The sequence below is a fragment of the Musa acuminata genome, chromosome BXJ3-10 (assembly GCF_036884655.1).
Source record: "Musa acuminata AAA Group cultivar baxijiao chromosome BXJ3-10, Cavendish_Baxijiao_AAA, whole genome shotgun sequence".
Lineage (NCBI taxonomy): Eukaryota > Viridiplantae > Streptophyta > Magnoliopsida > Zingiberales > Musaceae > Musa > Musa acuminata.
In genome coordinates this window covers 26960581-26978200 of record NC_088358.1, presented here as the reverse complement: position 1 = coordinate 26978200, position 17620 = coordinate 26960581, and the positions used below count along the sequence as shown (strand labels likewise).

Genomic DNA, 17620 nt, shown 5'->3' with positions numbered 1-17620 from the left:
CCCCTTATGATTAGCATCGATCAGGGGAAAGATACTAAGAAGAGCCTACCATAAGAGGCCTCTTTTGATTTCTATAATACTAAAAAATAATAATCTTAATTATATAATATCATTATTGAAGACATATTTTGTTAGAAAGAAAGACCTCAGTGGGCTCCGGATTGACACGTTTGCAAGGGGAGGAAATAATCAATTTGCTCTTTTATTTTTTATCTTTAATTATATTGAATTATAGTCCGTATAACACTTTACTTTCCTAAATAATATATGTCAAAAAAATAATTTATATTTCTATATATTTCAATTTATTTATTTATATTTTTCAACCTCTTGAGCTCCTTGGTGTTATATTAATTGAAAATTTATAATTATAACGTGGGCTTAAAATAATAATAATAATAATAATAATAATAGTTTATCTATTTCTGTAATTTTGATCCGGGGCGTGTCCAAACGGCGAACTCTCCGTCGCCGTTACGCGGAATATAACGTTATCTCCGGTGTATTGGGATGTAAAGAAAAGAGAAAGAAGAGTCGGACACGGCAGAAGGGCGGAGGAGCTCATTATTACCCTTCACGTCACTCTCCTCCCCTCCCTGCCCCCGGAAAAGACGGCCGCGGCAGCGGCGAGGAAGAGACGACCAGTCCCACCCCGGCCTCTTCCCGCTCCCTCCTCGGACGTCTTTCTCTAGGGCTCCAATAAACCCCCAATCTTCTTGGGCTCTACCATCGCATCCATCGATCGGTCGATCGTCTCGGGTTTCGCTCTTCTTTCGTAGCGGGCCGGGGGATCCCGTGAGCTACCGGAACCATGAGGCCGATGGAGAGGGTGCAAGATCTGATCGAGGAGGCCAAGGTTCGGACGGTTTTCTGGGCCATCTGCGTCTTCGCCATCTCCTATTTCTTGTCCCGTACGTACGGCTTGCCTCTTGATTCATTTTGCTTTGTTTTTTTTTTTTTTTTTTTGTTTACTTCCGATTCTAAGGATGCGGGAAGATTCATGTTATGTTGCGGCCAGAGGATTAGGTTTTGTTCTTAATAATTCGGGAATTGAAGCTGCATCTTGACATGATCAGACGCAAAATGCGCAGGCTCTTTGGGACGAGACCTTTCTTGTCTGGTGCACCATTGTAGAATGGTTCTTCAACAGCAGAGGATTACTTCTTCCTTTTGTTCATGCGGTGCATCGTCTAGTTGCAAGAAGTTGCAATGCATTTGTCTTCTTGTGAAGTAATTTTCCTGATGTAGTGGTGTTCTAGTTGTCTTGTCGAGTGGAACAGAGGGGAGGCAGCATTTAGGTCAACGAGGTGTGGTTAGTGCTTTTAACTTAACACCATCTGAGCGTTACGAATGTTACATTAAGAGGTCAATTTTGGCCAATCCAGGCATGATCCTAGAAAACTGGGCGCACTTGATGATGTGGTATTTCGATCAGCCAAATCTGTCTTTTCTCACAAAATGTTTTGACTCCTAACTTGGAAGTTAGTGCACTGAGAAGTAGTTTTTGGTGCTTGACAATCCAATAATATCCTAATGTTTGACATGGGTGAATTACTGGTGACTACTATCATCAGCAAGGTGGGTTCCTATGGCATGAAATTCTGAAGTCATATTTCTAATTGTAAGATGCCAATACAACTTAATGGTGAATATGTAGATATGGGATTAGCTTTGACCAGAAACACTCCTCAGGATCAGCAGTTACCCCAACACTATGAAGCATTTGATGATTATATTTTCCTGTTGACCTTTATAATCATTTTTTTTTCTCTGTTTTTCTTCCAACATATGGTTCCTCTAGTGACTGTAAGATGGGCTAAGATGGATCTTGTATGGATCCATGGATAAGATTTTGGAACTAACCTCTGTCTATTCTTTGTTTTGTTAAAAGCTGGGTCTAGGTCATGAACAAAAGTATAAAACCTCTGGATCCAAAAAGGGTTTCCATGATGGGAATGATATAAGGCTAATATAGTTAATTGAATATAATCAATTTTGCAAAGGGAAAATATTATTTTGGATAAGTTGGGGAAGGACAATAAATTGTTATGGGAAGCAATAATAGGAATATAGGATAACAGAATCAGACATGCCTTACCTTCTCTTTGTGGATAGGCTGTAGTGCTGTACTAAATGTTGAACAGTAGATAATAGTATAAAAACTGTACTCTTGTATCTTGTTTTGTGTAAATTCAAGTTGACTGCAAGATCATTCAAGAAAGTGGCATGTAGGCATGTGATGTGATTTAGTTTGATGAGAATGCCATTGGATGATCTCTTGTCTGCAACCAATGATTGGAGTTTGGGTCTTGGCAATTAGATGTTAGAATGCATTTTTCTTGACTGAGAAACTCTTCCACCACAAGAGATATATTTTAGACTTATTAAGTGGCCTAATTTGGCTTGTTGGAACGGGAGTGACTTGACATTAAGTTTGTTCTTTTACAACCTGTGCATCATCTGTTCAAATCAGGGAAATGACCCCTCTGCATGTGGGGGTGGGTCTGCATATATGTGACTGTCTTCCTACCTTGCAGTGCATGAGCTTTGTGCCAGAGCTCGAGGCAATGCTTCAACAAGTAGCTTAGAAGGATTGTAATGGGTTTGTTCAACATTGCAAGTGTGAATCACCTCTTCTCTTTTGTTATGCATGGTCGTTACCATTTCACTTGTTATATTTGTTTTTTTACTCTATTGTTTACGTTGATGATGACATCATGGTGATTTTGTTTGCATCATTGGCTACTATCTCTTGTTGTTCACAGACACAAGCAAATCAATGTGGACAAATGTCCCCATATCATTTCTCATACTTGTGGCCTTCCGTTTCTTCTCTTATGAGGTGGAGCTCCGTTGGAGGATGCGCCCGGTTCCTAAGCAAACATATTTGTCCCATTTAATAAAGAAACAGTTACGTCTTGAAGATTCACGTCTTTCTACAGCGCTGCCAACCTCAAGATGGAAGAGGAAAATTGAATCACCTCTTGTTGAGGCTGCCATCAAGGAATTTATTAACAAAATTTTGCAGGACTTTGTCTTAGATCTCTGGTATTCATCTATTACTCCTGACAAAGAGGCTCCAGAACTAATACGCTCTATAATACTTGATGTACTTGGTGAAATATCAGGAAGAGTTAAAGGGATCAACCTTGTTGACTTACTAACAAGGTGATCTTGAATTAATTTTGCTAGTCATCAACAATTTCTCTGTAACTTTGGGGCATATCTGTGGTCAACTAATTGCATTCTAGTTCTATGTCTTCTGCAGGGATCTTCTTGACTTGATAGGAAATCAGCTTGATCTTTACAGGAAAAATCAGTCTGAGATAGGCGTGAATGTCATGAAAACCTTATCCTCAGAGGAAAGGGATGAAAGATTGAAACGTCATTTAATGGCTTCCAAGGAACTTCACCCTGCTTTATTTTCTCCAGAGAGTGAATACAAGGTACAAGTATCAAGCTGGAAATGTCCATGCATTTTATGTCAACAGAGCATCGGTTTACATATTCTTAGTTTCTAGGTACTTCAACGTATTGTCGGAGGAGTTTTAGCCATAACCTTGAAACCACGAGAGGCGCAATGCCCATTAGTTCGTTGTTTCAGTCGAGAACTCCTGACCTGCTTGGTTGTGCAACCTGTTATGAAATTTGCGAGCCCTGAGTAAGCCAATTGACCTTGCAACTTCTGTGCAAACTTTTTAGTTTGAAATGTTTTTTTAATCCTTTTAGGAAAATGATTGCAATGGAAATCTTCTTTTTGATATCAGCCGTTTTGCAGTGGATTTTTGATTAGTAATGCTATCTTTCCTCAATGATGCATTTGATATCCTAGTCATTACTACTTATGCCCATCTGAGTTGTTCAATTATGTATCGTGATATGTTTATATTACATGAAACTACAACGTTGTGTTGTCCTTTACACCATGAAGCTACTGTATTTAACTGGTTTTCTAACCTTTATATGTAAACATTGTATAACTACTACTTTTTCAGGTATATTAATGAGTTAATTGAATATGTGTTTCTCGATAATAAAGACAACAGCAACATGGAGGTCAAATCTGATAGTTCACAATCACATACATATGCTGGACAAAATACTCAAAGTGGTCAATGGGAGTCAAGAAAAACATCTTCGAATCTCTCTTCTCAATTGGGATTAGTTCAAAGTGGCGGCGAAAAGTCAACAGATGGTTCTGGACATGGCCACCCAAATGCATTACAGAAAGATTCTGTGCCGCCCAGGCCAGCTGATTGGGCCATGATACTGGAGGCCACCACAAAAAGGAGATCTGAAGTTCTTGCTCCCGAGAATTTGGAGAACATGTGGACTAAAGGCAGAAATTACCAAAAGAAGACTGCCAATCTAATGAAAGCGGGGACAATACTTGGATCTGTGAATGCTAGTTCAGGATACACTAATACTACTGTCCGAGCTGTCAGTGCAGGAAAAGAGTTAGTGACCAATGCGAATAAAAGGATAAAGGGTATAGATGAGAACTATATGGTTCACTTAATGCATGGAATAGTAAACAATGAGCATCATGTTTCCTATGATCTAGAGAAGGAGCAATATATGGAGATGGGCCATGTTTCTGGAAATGAAAGAAATGCTGGCAAACCAGATAGGAGTAATAACTTACAACTAAAACGATCTAGCAGCACTCCTGATATGGATGCAACATTTATGACCAAAAGTGATGAAGGTGCTAGTTCCAAGGAGAGTTGTCACCTAGACATTGTCAAGCATAAGGAAGAGCAAAGTTCTGATGTGGTTTTCTATGGTGAAAGATCCTTGCATCTTCCTAAGATCAAATGCCGGGTGAGAATCCTTCATTGCAATTTTTTATATTCTTAAAGAAGTATTACATTATAAGAAAGTTGATCGCCGAGTCAGACATACTATGTTAAGATGTTGCCTGCATGAAGGTCTGCCGTGCAAGGTCTATGTAGGTATAAAATCACACTGCAGATATCTATTCAATCCCTTGTAATACAAAGATACAACAGCATACGTTGTTTATTTTTCCTTACTACTGTTGCTTTTTCTATTATCATGTAACTTGATTTTGTGTCGCTTGGTCCGCACTGTGTGGTATCTTCCAGTCCAGACATGAATCAATATGCAGACTGCCTCATTTTGGACAGTCCAATCTGGTCTGGTTTAAAAAAAAAATTTGAAGTTTAAATCTCCAATCCTTTAATCTTGAACTCTCTCCTCTCTGTCTCCTTGTTGCTCAGGCACTGTTTTCTGACTGCCACCATCCACCTGCCATCCGCCTCTGTTCTGGTACTTCTCCTAATCCTCTATGGCCTCCTCTTCTTCTTCCTCCACCTTCACCTTCTCTACTTCCTACACCTCGTCCTAGTAAGGTAGTATTATGGTATTTTCCAACGTACTGTGTGTCGGTATGTGGAGCGGATTGGACTTAGACTGGTCCAGCCATGGTAACTGAAACTGTGGTTTAATTCCTTGACAATTATAATATTTTAATACAATAAGACATGGTCCATGATGATATAACTAGTCACATACACCTTCATTCTTCTTGAATGGGTATGTATGCCGTTTCGTAAGCTGTAGATTTAAACTAGTATATATATTATATATTCTTTTATTGAATTGATTATAAATTTTATTTATACATATTTGCCTAACTTTTTGAATGATTTAATATGAAAGATTGACAGAATAATTCTATCTCTATCTTATTACAGTCAATCGTGCAATCGCTTTTGTAATTCTTTGTACGTTGGACATGCATGTGCACTCGTGCTACTGGATTATTGGATGAAAATATCCTGATGAGTGATGAGTCCTCTTCAATTCTCAACAATACTGTCCTCTTACCTCTTTTCTCGTACTTTCAGCTGTCAATAATTCAGCATGGCCTTACAACTCTAGAAATTGGACTCTTATAGGATGAGTTTTACTTGGATTTGCAGCTAGCCTCACCTCTCTGTAACATAACATTAGTCAAAAGATCCAGATGCTACTCTTAGTAAGTGTTATCTCAAACATTAATCAAACAAGTATATACATGAATGATACTGGAAACTGGAAAGTACTACAAAAAAGGTCATCAGTTTGGTTCTCATGGAAAAGCATGAGCTGATGCTCTTTGCCAATTTGTAGCCATTTGTTTCCAGTGGTTTCATAAAAGAGAATGAAAGAGAACCAATTCATGCTGCTGAATAGGAGAAGACTGTTTAACTTAACCAACCTGCTAGATTTTAGATTTTGAATATGACTTGGTTTTGCTTCACCTCTTTTTTACTTCAATAGTGATACCGAGGTCAGGTTTCTTCCAGTATCAAGTAGAAGATGCTGAACAAAAGCTCTATCGAAATCTTGCTTGAAGAGTCAAAACACTTATGGAGAAATAAAGATTTAGATACTCATGCGACAATTATTGATTCGGGTATCCTGAAACAATAAGAATTTTAAAACCTAAATAATTCATCATGTTATAAGTTCTTTGAAGTTTGTGACAGCAATGGTCCCTAACGAATTAGCAGCTCATTTAGCTTTGACACTTTCATGTACAAATTTTCTAAACCCTTGACATCTTTTCTTGTTATCTTCATGGCTTCATGGATGTTATGTTCTAGCTTGTCCTCAAAAGATGTACTCTTTTGGCAGCTCATTTAGCTTTGACACTTTTGCTGTCATTGTACCATTTAAATTGTTAAGCACTTAAGCTTCATACAGGAATGATCGTTTGATTCTTGCTTTCTTCTTTCTTTGGCATCAGATTGATTCTGCTGAATTCTAATTTTCATGGCAGATCTACATTTGTCTTTTTGCAGATATATTCATCCTTCCTTTATTTGTCTTACCTGTCCAAACTATCTATTCATTTCATGCTATCAGAAATGGTAGCTAATTCCACACCTAGGCTGATATGTTCTCTATGTGACATTGTAGGCAACATGCTACATGCTGGAATGATAATGCACTCACTATTGACAATTAAAATGTTTCTGCAGGTTGTTGGAGCATATTTTGAGAAGGTTGGATCAAAATCATTTGCAGTTTATTCAATTGCTGTGACAGATGCAGAGAACAAGACCTGGTTTGTGAAAAGAAGGCATGCTCTTACCCATACGTCATATTTATATCATTCTTAACACGCGAATGCTAAATTATTATATTTTCTGGTCTTCTTTTCTCATCTCTCGCAATATGGTGGTATCCTCACAACTTTTGTAATATAGTCCTTGTCTGTATCAGCTGCTTGGTTTTAAGCTTTTGTCCTTTCATTTAAGGCTATCAGCATTGCATGAATTGCAACCAGGAGAAGAAAAATTGCAATATAACCAAGGATGAATGGTCTATTGTTAATTCAGGTTTTAAGAAATAATAATTTTCTTCATGGAGTTTCTTCCAACTCCTAAATCATCCTTTTGTTAATACATGACACCATAATTGCTAGTCAATTATAACCAAGGATGTAGACTATTCTTTCTTTCTTTTCTTTAAATTTATCCTCTAAATCACAGATATCGGAATTTTGAGCGGCTGCACCGGCATCTCAAGGATATACCTAATTATTCCTTGCATTTGCCCCCAAAGAGGTTTCTTTCATCCAGCATTGATGATTATTTTGTGCACCAGCGTTGTATTCTTCTTGACAAATATTTGCAAGTATGCCTGAAAACTTTACCTTGCTGTCTCTTAGTTTGGATTTTTTTCTTTATCTTTACACCTTCCTATCTCTTTTGCAGGATCTTTTATCAATTGCTAATGTTGCAGAGCAACTTGAAGTATGGGACTTCTTAAGTGTTTCTTCAAAGGTATGGGTTACGTGGATATGATGCAGAATTGTCATTTTGAGAACACATGGAGTTGGTTTAGACTTTAGAGTGCTGCATTTTTTCAAGATATTGATTCTCTTTATTTTTGTCTTTTAAATTTTTAAGAATTACTCTTATGGGAAATCTCCATCAGTGATGAAAACGTTTGCAGGTATGTAGCTTTTCAAAATTTCCTTTTTGTTAATTAGCTTTTACCTTTCTTTGTTGTTGGAAAGATTGAGTTTAATTTATTGTTTCATAATTGTGCCTTTTTGCTAAATTTTACTAGTCTTGAAACTAGAGTATGCTTTCTAATGGGAAGTTGACTCTTATGGCTTTGAGTCGAGTGTGATTTCTCTTAAATGAACTTGCATCAAGCTTGCCTTTTCTTTTGGAACATAATGTTTTTTTCTTCCTTCTAACACTTTACCAGATCTTTCAACCTTTGTGATGTTGGTTACACCTTTTTATATTTAGGAGAATCTCAAAACAAATATATTTATTTTCCTGTTCATATGTGGGAATTCATTATATATTTGACATTGCTTTTGTGTGTCTTAAGTAACATGAGTTAACATTTCTGTATTGCTATGGTGAACATTGTATACGGTCTGTCATTTTTTTGGAGGTTGGTATGTTGCTCACAAACATTGCTATTTTACTGTTCAATAAGATGTAGTGTATAGGCCACTAAAAGCTTGTTTTTCTTAAGACAGACTCTGATTTTATGTATCATTGATGGATGGTTGCTCATAGTTTTAAGAGTTAGATTAGATTTAGATGGTTGAGCTTATTAGGTTTCATTCCAACATGATTAAGTGTAGTTATCCTGCCACATAATACATAGTCTTATCTAAGTTGCTTAATTATTAAAATGAAGAGTCCTTTCATATTTTATTCAAGATCTCTCTAGAATCACGACGTTACAATTGTTACATGACCAACATCCATGTTTAAAGGATTGGTTTAACTGGTACATATCAAGTGGTGTTTACTGGGTCTGAGCAAACACTGTTAAGTTGGTGAACTCATATCTGATTTTATATATAGAACTTAATTTCTGGTTAACCTATATTTTATCTTGGCAAAGATTTTTTTCTGCATGGTATAGAAGCTATTTTCACTTATGCTATTTTCAATAACCTAATTGTTATTGACAGGATTTGTCAATTAACTATTATCAATAGATGGAACTTCATGTTATACTTCCTGTTTACTTATGCTTCTGCAGTTATCTCAATTGCTTATTGTCATTTCAACAGTTAATGTAGATGATGCTATGGATGATATAGTTCGTCAGTTTAAAGGGGTCTCTGATGGTCTCATGCGGAAAGTTGTTGGCACTTCACCATCTTATGTAACTTCTCTTCCAGTAGCTGACAAGGGTCTGTCATTGTCCTGGAATCAAGAGGAGATAAGTAAACAAATCCCTAGATTTAGTAGTATGGAGACATCACATAGCTTTTCTGAGGATGAAGAACACGATGACGACCAATCAACTTCTGTAAATAATGGATGGCACTCAGACAATGAGTTGAACTCCAAAAGCTTTCCTCCTCGTGTTGTGAAGCACATCAAAGAATATACAGGTTTGGAATCTCAGCAGAGCCAAGAATCAGATAAATTTGACAGGATTGGCTCAGATGCCTCAAAAAATTCTGTAGCATCTGTTTGTTTTGAAGATCCAGTTGGAATGCCACCTGAGGTGCAGCTTGCTTTTTGGCATTTGAATTTTCCACACCCTTTTTTTGTACCATTTGGCTTATGCCTGGATTCTCTTTACTTGCTTTCTGTGTAAACATGTCAAGTCTATTAGTACATACTAGCAAAATTCCTGTGCAATACACAGGAAACTAGAAATAGTAAAAAGTATATTTTAGATTACAGTAACATAAAGATTTGATTGGCATACTACTTCATCGATTACTTGAGTTTACAAATTGAACTTATGGTGAAATGTCAACATATAGAAAATATTGATTCATAAATCCTGTTAGACTGGTTACAATTTAACTTTTGGTTCACGTGATATAATGATTTAGATCAAATTCAATTTTTATGTGGTTCATATCTACGTCTACTTGAGTTTGATTCAAATCCAAGTCATTTATGACCTTAACTAAGAGTTGACTTTGTTATATTTGTAACTGTTATGTTATTTGGGATGTTTTGTAAAAGAGATAATGTCAAGAGGTTTGTGGTGGATGATTAGAAGTAATTTGAGAAAGAAATGCATAATATTAAAGATAGATAGTGATTCAGCACTACAGGAATTAAGAAAAAAGCTAAGAGAAAAATGAGAAAGTTTCTTTCTCTGTGTGGATTTGCTACTTGTTTGTTGATAGAATGGCTTGGTTATTGGTAAGTTCATGTTCCAATAGGTGCATAATCTCTCTCTGATTTTCTAAAACGTGGGAATTTTGTGTATACTTTGGATGTGTATGCATTTATACCATTGATTTGGTGATTCTGCATCCTGAATTCTTGGTAATGCAGTCGAGTGTTTTTCTTTGTTGTCCAATTGAGTTGATGCACATGATGCATTTGCTTGATGAAAAAACCCTCTTGTTTGATTCAAATGGGATAAATCTTTTCCCCTGCAAAACATCCTGATGCTTGAATAGAAAAGACTGTTTATTTTTTGGAGCATCTCGTGAGGACTTTATTGTCCTGCTTAAGTTGTATTTCTTTGGACTTTATGGTACTCTCCAAAGAGTTGTTTGAATAAGATGATTAATTTTATTATGCAATACCTGTGGAACTTAAAGATGTCTTTCAGTGGAAAGAAAGGTGGAGAGATTAGGAGGAACATTGTGTTAGATATATTTGATATGTCTGAATTCGTGTAATCAGTATAGTGTAGTTTTGATGTAGTATCTCTTCTTGTTGTATGTGACAAGGTTCCCAATTTCACCCAATGTACCTAACTGTATTTACTGGTCCCTGTGTGAACCAGGATTCCAATCATCCCTTTGTCAGGCAATCTGTTCCAATTCATTTGTTTTGTTTTGTTTTTTATGGTTAAACAGTAACCTCTCTCTCTCTCTCTCTCTCTCCCCCCCCCCCCCCTCCTGCATGCACATGTGAGAGATGCCTCTCTTGTGATGTCCATTGACTGTCGAAGCCAGCCCACGTACTCTTTCTCCTCCTTTTGGTACTGGTATGGGTCCAGTGCTTGAGATTTAGAACCATGGTTTGTGATGCTAAATTTTGATGACAATAATTGTTGCTAGTATAGCTTTTGACTGCTTAGTTGTGTTTACTCTGTCATGGATGAAATCCTCTAGATCTGTGGAACACAATGCTGAAATAGACTCTAGCAGATGTTGTTTAAATATTTTTTGGAAGCTTAGTGGCACTATGATAAGGTTGCTCCATTGCTACCTAGGTGTCATGCATTTGGCATGCATTAGTGATGGTCTCATGAACTAGACTATCTATATCTTTGTATGCACATTGAAAACAGGACATTGTAATTTTAAAAAAGTCATTTGTTTGGATTAGACATCTAGCAATTTTGGTCGTACATTTTTTACCAGCTGTTGGTCTCTGATGATTGCTGATTTGGGGATTGTGCAATTGCTGTCAGAAACAAGAACCATTTTTTTGTATCATTGGCATGGTTAAACCATCATAGTTATTCTCACATGTTTTTTCCTTGCCTATTTATGCAGTGGACACCACCAAATGTGAGTGTACCAATGTTGAATCTGGTTGATAAGCTATTTCAACTAAACAGGAGGGGCTGGCTAAGGTGTGTTTTACATGGTAATTACATGATTTGTTTCTATAACGAAGATGCTTAAAAATAATTTTCACAAACTTGAAGTATTATCTTGTCGATCATACTAGAAGTATTATCTGTTATATATATATATATATATACCTTTTTCAACGTCCCTAGTATTTTTACAAGCTTAGTCTGGCAGAAAAGCAAGAAGTATAGTTATTTAATGACTGATTATCAGAAGTATGCTTGTTAATAGGTTTGTGATGACTTTCAACTGAAGAATTAAGTGCGTGACGTTTATATCTTATAATTGTCGTGCCATAAACCCAGTAAGATATTTCAGTAAAGCATTGCTGTGATAAATTTCTTAATATGCAATTTTGATCTTGTGTCATAAACACTGAGGCTATGATATGACAACATGTGACTGATATACTCTATTCATTATTCTTAAGCTTCATGGTGAGCAAATGAAACGGCATTATGCAATCATGTTGGAACAACTGATGAATATTATTCATATTTTATGTTTCTTTTTATTCTTTTAATATACACTGTCACCATTCAGTACTTGATAGCAATAATGACCTGTCTCCATGTTTGAGCACATACACAGAGACAGGTCATTATTCACTTCCAAAAATAGTTGCATTATCTTGCTGACTACTTCCAATATTTAGCATGCTATGACATCAAGCATGCTAATTTTATCATGAAAAAGTTTTGCTAACTTGCAGATTCATTGTCAGAAAATGTCATTATTCTAAAAAGTTAAAACATTAACGTTCAGCCCTATTTGTTGTTTTTTGCAGAAGACAAGTATATTGGATTTCAAAACAGATATTGCAGTTGATAATGGAAGATGCCATTGATGATTGGATTTTAAGGCAAATCCATTGGCTAAGGAGGGATGATGTTGTTGCTCAAGGAATTCGATGGGTTCAAGATGTAAGAGTAGATTTTTTTGGTACTCGCTCATTTTTGGCTGGTTTGGAAAACATCTTTTTTAGTTTAACAATACCTAGGGATTTTTTTTTTCGTGTATTCAGTAACACATTTGGCTGGTTTTTTCTTTTAAGTTTAACAATATTTACCCTCTAGCGCAAAAAACAGATTTGAGCCCTACATGTTTATAGTTCAACAGCACCTATCCTCTAGAAAAGAAATGTTTGAGCACTATGTTTTTGTCTTTCTTCAATTTGTTAGAACTGTGATTGCTCTTGGACTCACATTTACTGTTTATGGAAGAGCTCTTTAGATTTGTGAAATTTGTTTCACTTAAATGGACCGACTTTACTTGAACCTTTGTAGTGAGCTGATATGTGATGTAGTTCTCCCTATATTCAGTTGTAGGTAGGCCTTTAGGGCATTATGCTGTTAATTGGAGCAGGAGACTGTATGCTAGTATTTTGTGCTTGTATGTGCTGATAGGACTAGCTAGAAATACAATATTCTAGGCATACACTTCTGTATGATTGGTGGTTTGCAAAGAAGTTGGTAGTGTGTGATTTGAATTTAAAATTAGTTTATGATTGTACCTTAAGAAATAATTTGAGGAACGGTGGGAAAGATCCAACAAAGATAGTAAATATGGACCCATCAACCTTCTTTTTCAGATGACTTGAGTTTAACATGGTTCTTTCTATGGGTTGGGTATTGGCTTTGATAAACTTTCTGATCCAAGTTTTACCTTGTCAAGTATGTTGGCCCATATTTCAGAGGCTTATGAAATGATTGAACCTGCACCTAGTCTTCTTCAGCAGGCTTAAGTGGTTTGATTTGTTTGATCTGTTTCTGCTAGCCCTCAACTAAGATATTCTAGCTTTAGCCGTATAACTAGAAATGCTTGCCATAACATCAGAAGTATCCCTTATGAATAAGATAAAGGAGTGATCCAGATAGTTGATTCAAAGTTTCTAGGGTATGACCTCTGATTGTGGTAAATCGCATCTGATTATTGGACCAATGAACTCTAATCATTGTTAAATTAGTACCTATCGACATAATTAATCATTGCAATTATCTTTCTTTTGCCCTTTTTTTTTACTATACTATGGAAATCATCCAGCTTAATCCTTTAGTTGCTTATTTTATATTTTTTTTGTTGATGCTTTTTAATGTCTTACTCTCATCTTTCTGTCATTAGTTGCTTATAGTCTTGTACATCTCAGATGCTCTTTTTTTGTTATGTATATAAAATATTCTAAAACCAAGTAACAAATATGATAAGAAAAGTAGTTTTTGTTCTAATGTTTAGCTGTCAGTTTGTTGATGGAAAGCAGGATAAATCAAAGGAGTATTCATGTGTTTTTTCTCGCTGCTTATCTCTACATTTGTGTAGGCAGTTGTATGGATTCCCCTATTTTACAGCTGTTTTACTTCGAAGTAGGTTCTCTGGCCTAATGGCACATTCATCATTAAGTTGGGGAGCAGTCAAGGTGAGCTGGATGGCTTTAGCATTGATCAAAAGTCATCTCAGGGTAGGACGTACAATGATAAGGTTACTAGGCCAAACTCTTTTGAGGCCCAGCTTGAAGCAGCTCGTAGAGCAGATGATGTTAAGAAATTGCTGCTTGGTGAGACATTTTTCTCTCTAAAATATATTGTGATGCAAGTGTGAATTTAGCACTTTTTGTTGCATTCCTCTCGTTGAATATAGCTGACTTTCTGTGACAAACTTATGACCTTATTAGTTTGGCATCTTCTATTGGTTTTTCTCGATGCTTAAATTTTTGCATATAACTTAATTTATGCATTTTGATCAGTATGCTTTACATTGATTTTAAATGTCACAATCATATACACTTTTTTATTTTGTCTCTTCAGTTAACATGGCATCACTGTTATTGTTGCTGTAGTAAATTGTTTTAGATTGTAATCGAGATTTTCTTGTAAGACTAGCTTCTTCTTTTTTTCCATTTTTTCTATTTTATATATGATACTGTGTGAACTACTGAGATTGAGTCTTGCATGTTGTGTTCCCAAAAGGATAATTTCTAGCTTCCAATCGAATATTTATCTCTAGAGAGCTTTTACTTGACTTGGGTGCACTCTTGTTGTAGGCAGTAAGATTAGAATGTAAGTACTAATGCCTTCTCTTTTGACCTCAGCTAGTCCCATGCTTTTCCAACAAATAAATCCTTTTTTTACCATTTTATATGACATCATGCACTCAATCTGATCTTCACTAGTATTTTGATTAATTCGAAATATACAAATAGTGCCACTGAGACAAAGTTTCAAGGTGCAGAAACTTGTACAAGGTTTTGGTTTTTTGCATCTGTATGAGATCAGGGGCTTAGTTTATTTGCCTCTATTATGTTGAACTTTAAACAGGTCCATGTTTATCCGTCACCCATGTCCATATCTAACAAGTGCCATGTTAGTCATGGGCAGATTAACAACAAAAGTTTGATAACTACAAGTTATTCATCCAATAAAAGATTATGATTATGTTGATCTGCATGTTCAAGTATCCTACATCTTCAACTGAAAAGAAAATGTTGTTGTCAGGTGGAGCTCCAACAGCATTAGTCAGCTTAATTGGCCCAAGCCAATATCGACGCAGTGCTAGGGATATTTACTATTTTCTTCAGGTAAGCTCATCTAACCTCTGGCATCTCAATTAACCACTGATGTATGAGATAAGTTGAGCTGTATCATTACCTTGTCCTCGCCTCTAAGGAAATGTCTGTGCCTCCGTGCAGTCCACCATATGTATTAAGCAGCTCGCATTTAGTGTGCTGGAAATGGTGCTTGTTTCGGTCTTCCCAGAATTACGAGATCTAGTGCTCGATATTCATGAAAAGTCACGTAAGCAGTCTTAGAGAATGAATAAGCTGAGTTAACGCTAGGCTGTGTTACCGAGTGGCATTTTCCATACTGTCACCTGCTTGCCACAAGATCTCAACATGCTGTTTCCTCCAATATCTTCCTTTAGCTACAGCCTAGTTAAAAAGTAGCATTGTGCATTCTTATACTATCGGTTGACCCTTTTTTGATATGTCAACGTTTAGTTCAGTTCAGTTTGACTAAAGAATCTCGATTCAGGAGGTGGTCTTGTATATCAGTATCAAATCTGCACAGCCTGTATATTGGAATTCTGTACATTTTATAATATCAATACAACAAAGAATTGATCATAGAAGTTACTTGTATAGGGTAGGATACCTGTTGCTCCAGGTGTGAAATTGTGGAGACCGAGTGTAAATTTATTCTTTTAATTGTGGTCAGTTCTTTGAACCTCTAGCAAGAACATATTTACAAACATTGAGTTGGTGGAATTAAACTCTTTTTTTTGGTTTCTGTGCAAGTTCATCATATGTAGCTGTCACATATTGCTGTGTCCATCATATATACAAGGATGACGACTTACTCCATCAAGAGATCTTGTTGCAAATTTGTAAATGTCATATTCCTATTTTTAATCTGATACAGCATGTATTTCTTTTCAAATATTAATGACATTCGTATGCATTCTTCATATTATTAAAATCCTTCACATATTATTGTTCATTCAAAATACTTCAATCATGACTAGTGTAACTAATATTAACAAGTTCCAAGTTAAAGATATATTTAAATACCTATGCAGCGCATTGTTGGATGTGCTTTGAGAAACGTGTTGCACGATTTGAGGCTCTTGCTGCATATTAGGACAACAGTCCGTGGATCAATACGATTCCGTCACGGAATCGCCGGCTGGATGAGTGGGTCTGATATGAAGCCACCATGCAATTCCGGTCGTAGCCCAAAGTTCCATTCAAATTCTCCCCACTCCATAGGATCACATCACATTGGGATCATGAACGCCAAACAACGGGACTTAACAGTACCGTATATGATAAGACTCAACAACCGAGAGGGTGTGTGTATTCATTCAACCTTTGCTCCACCACCAAAGTAGGACGGCCGTGAGCAAGGGGAAGGGGGGGTGGATGTGGAAACGCAGCAAAATCTACCGGTCAAAAAGGCCTGTAAGACTCATTTACCCAAACACTCGATAGGTGAGAGAGCTGCGCCGTTGCCACACGCACGTCGGCCTCCACTGCTGCATGTGGCGGGTGGGAGGGAGGCGTCAGCAACGTCATCAGATACTTTCGATGCGCTGCTACGGTTGGTCGAATTGATGAAATTGGAAATTGAATTCTCGATCGGTTCGATTGACAAATTAGATCGTTCCACGTTTTAAATTTTTTAAATTAAATCTTTTTATTATTATAATTTTCAGTAGTGTTAAATCTTAGAAAACAATAATAATTCATGAGATCAAAATGATGGAGGCAGCAGCTGCTGAACTGCATCCGAATCCTTATGTTAGATATATGATTGACTTGGTTTGGGTCATCAACCATTACCGGCGGCATCTTCCACCCTAAAAGCATGATGGTAACACAAGATTGACGGATACGGAGAAGCGACAAAGGCCACGATTTGGACCAAACCTCCAAGTCAAATTCTGCGCGTCGGTGGCGAGAGTTGACGACGCGCGTCCACGTGCTTTTACTCTTCCACTCCACACGCCACGCATCAGCCACGGGAGAAAAAGTACGTGTTTTGAGGCAGTCGTTTCTTCTTCCATGGTGGCAGTTTTGGGCGGGGCATATGAATTTTTTGGGTATTAATGTAAAGAAAAAGGAGAAATTTCTTTTCTGATTTCTCTTAAATTCTCTTAGATGATTCAGAGAAAACAATTAGTGTGCCGACTGACTTGCATCTTTTTTGTCGAATGGTCAAAGTCTAACTAGATTTGGACACATATTGACATCCTAACTTTTGTCTTCTTATTTTCTTTTATGCACTGATGAGCAAAGTAATAAATAGTCTTTTAACATAATATATTATCTTTGTAAGACTAAAATTCTGAACAATTATTTTCCAGAAATTGAAATTAATTGGCAAACTAATATGTAAGTATTATGTGTTCTTGTCTTTATTATTTATCTTTTAAAATATATTAATTAATTTTTTTTAAGTTAATAGTAAGGTCTTACGATCGAATCTTATCTTCATAACTTATGAATGATTATGGATGAATAATAAAAAATCAAAAATACAATTATTTATTTGTCCATATTCAAAGGGGTCATTA

General features: G+C 36.4%; 1 protein-coding gene across 7 annotated transcripts; it reads left to right on the top strand.

The window, feature by feature from the left end:
- The first annotated feature begins 531 nt into the window (after positions 1-531).
- On the top strand, positions 532-15777 carry LOC135651173 (uncharacterized). 7 transcript variants are annotated; one of them, XM_065171048.1, is made up of 15 exons: positions 532-856; positions 2766-3168; positions 3269-3446; positions 3522-3661; positions 3996-4824; positions 6993-7093; positions 7506-7650; positions 7731-7799; positions 7926-7971; positions 9062-9504; positions 11474-11553; positions 12342-12477; positions 13919-14105; positions 15043-15125; positions 15237-15777. In XM_065171048.1, exons 2-15 carry the CDS (start codon positions 2780-2782, stop codon positions 15354-15356), a joined length of 2946 nt encoding a protein of 981 aa, XP_065027120.1. In that variant the 5' UTR covers positions 532-856; positions 2766-2779; the 3' UTR covers positions 15357-15777. The 7 variants fall into 7 exon arrangements, 3 of the variants coding, with proteins under 3 accessions (XP_065027120.1, XP_065027118.1, XP_065027119.1); XM_065171046.1 differs by having other exon boundaries at positions 535-911; XR_010501795.1 differs by having other exon boundaries at positions 662-911; positions 13875-14105; positions 15237-15373.
- Positions 15778-17620: the final 1843 nt, after the last annotated feature.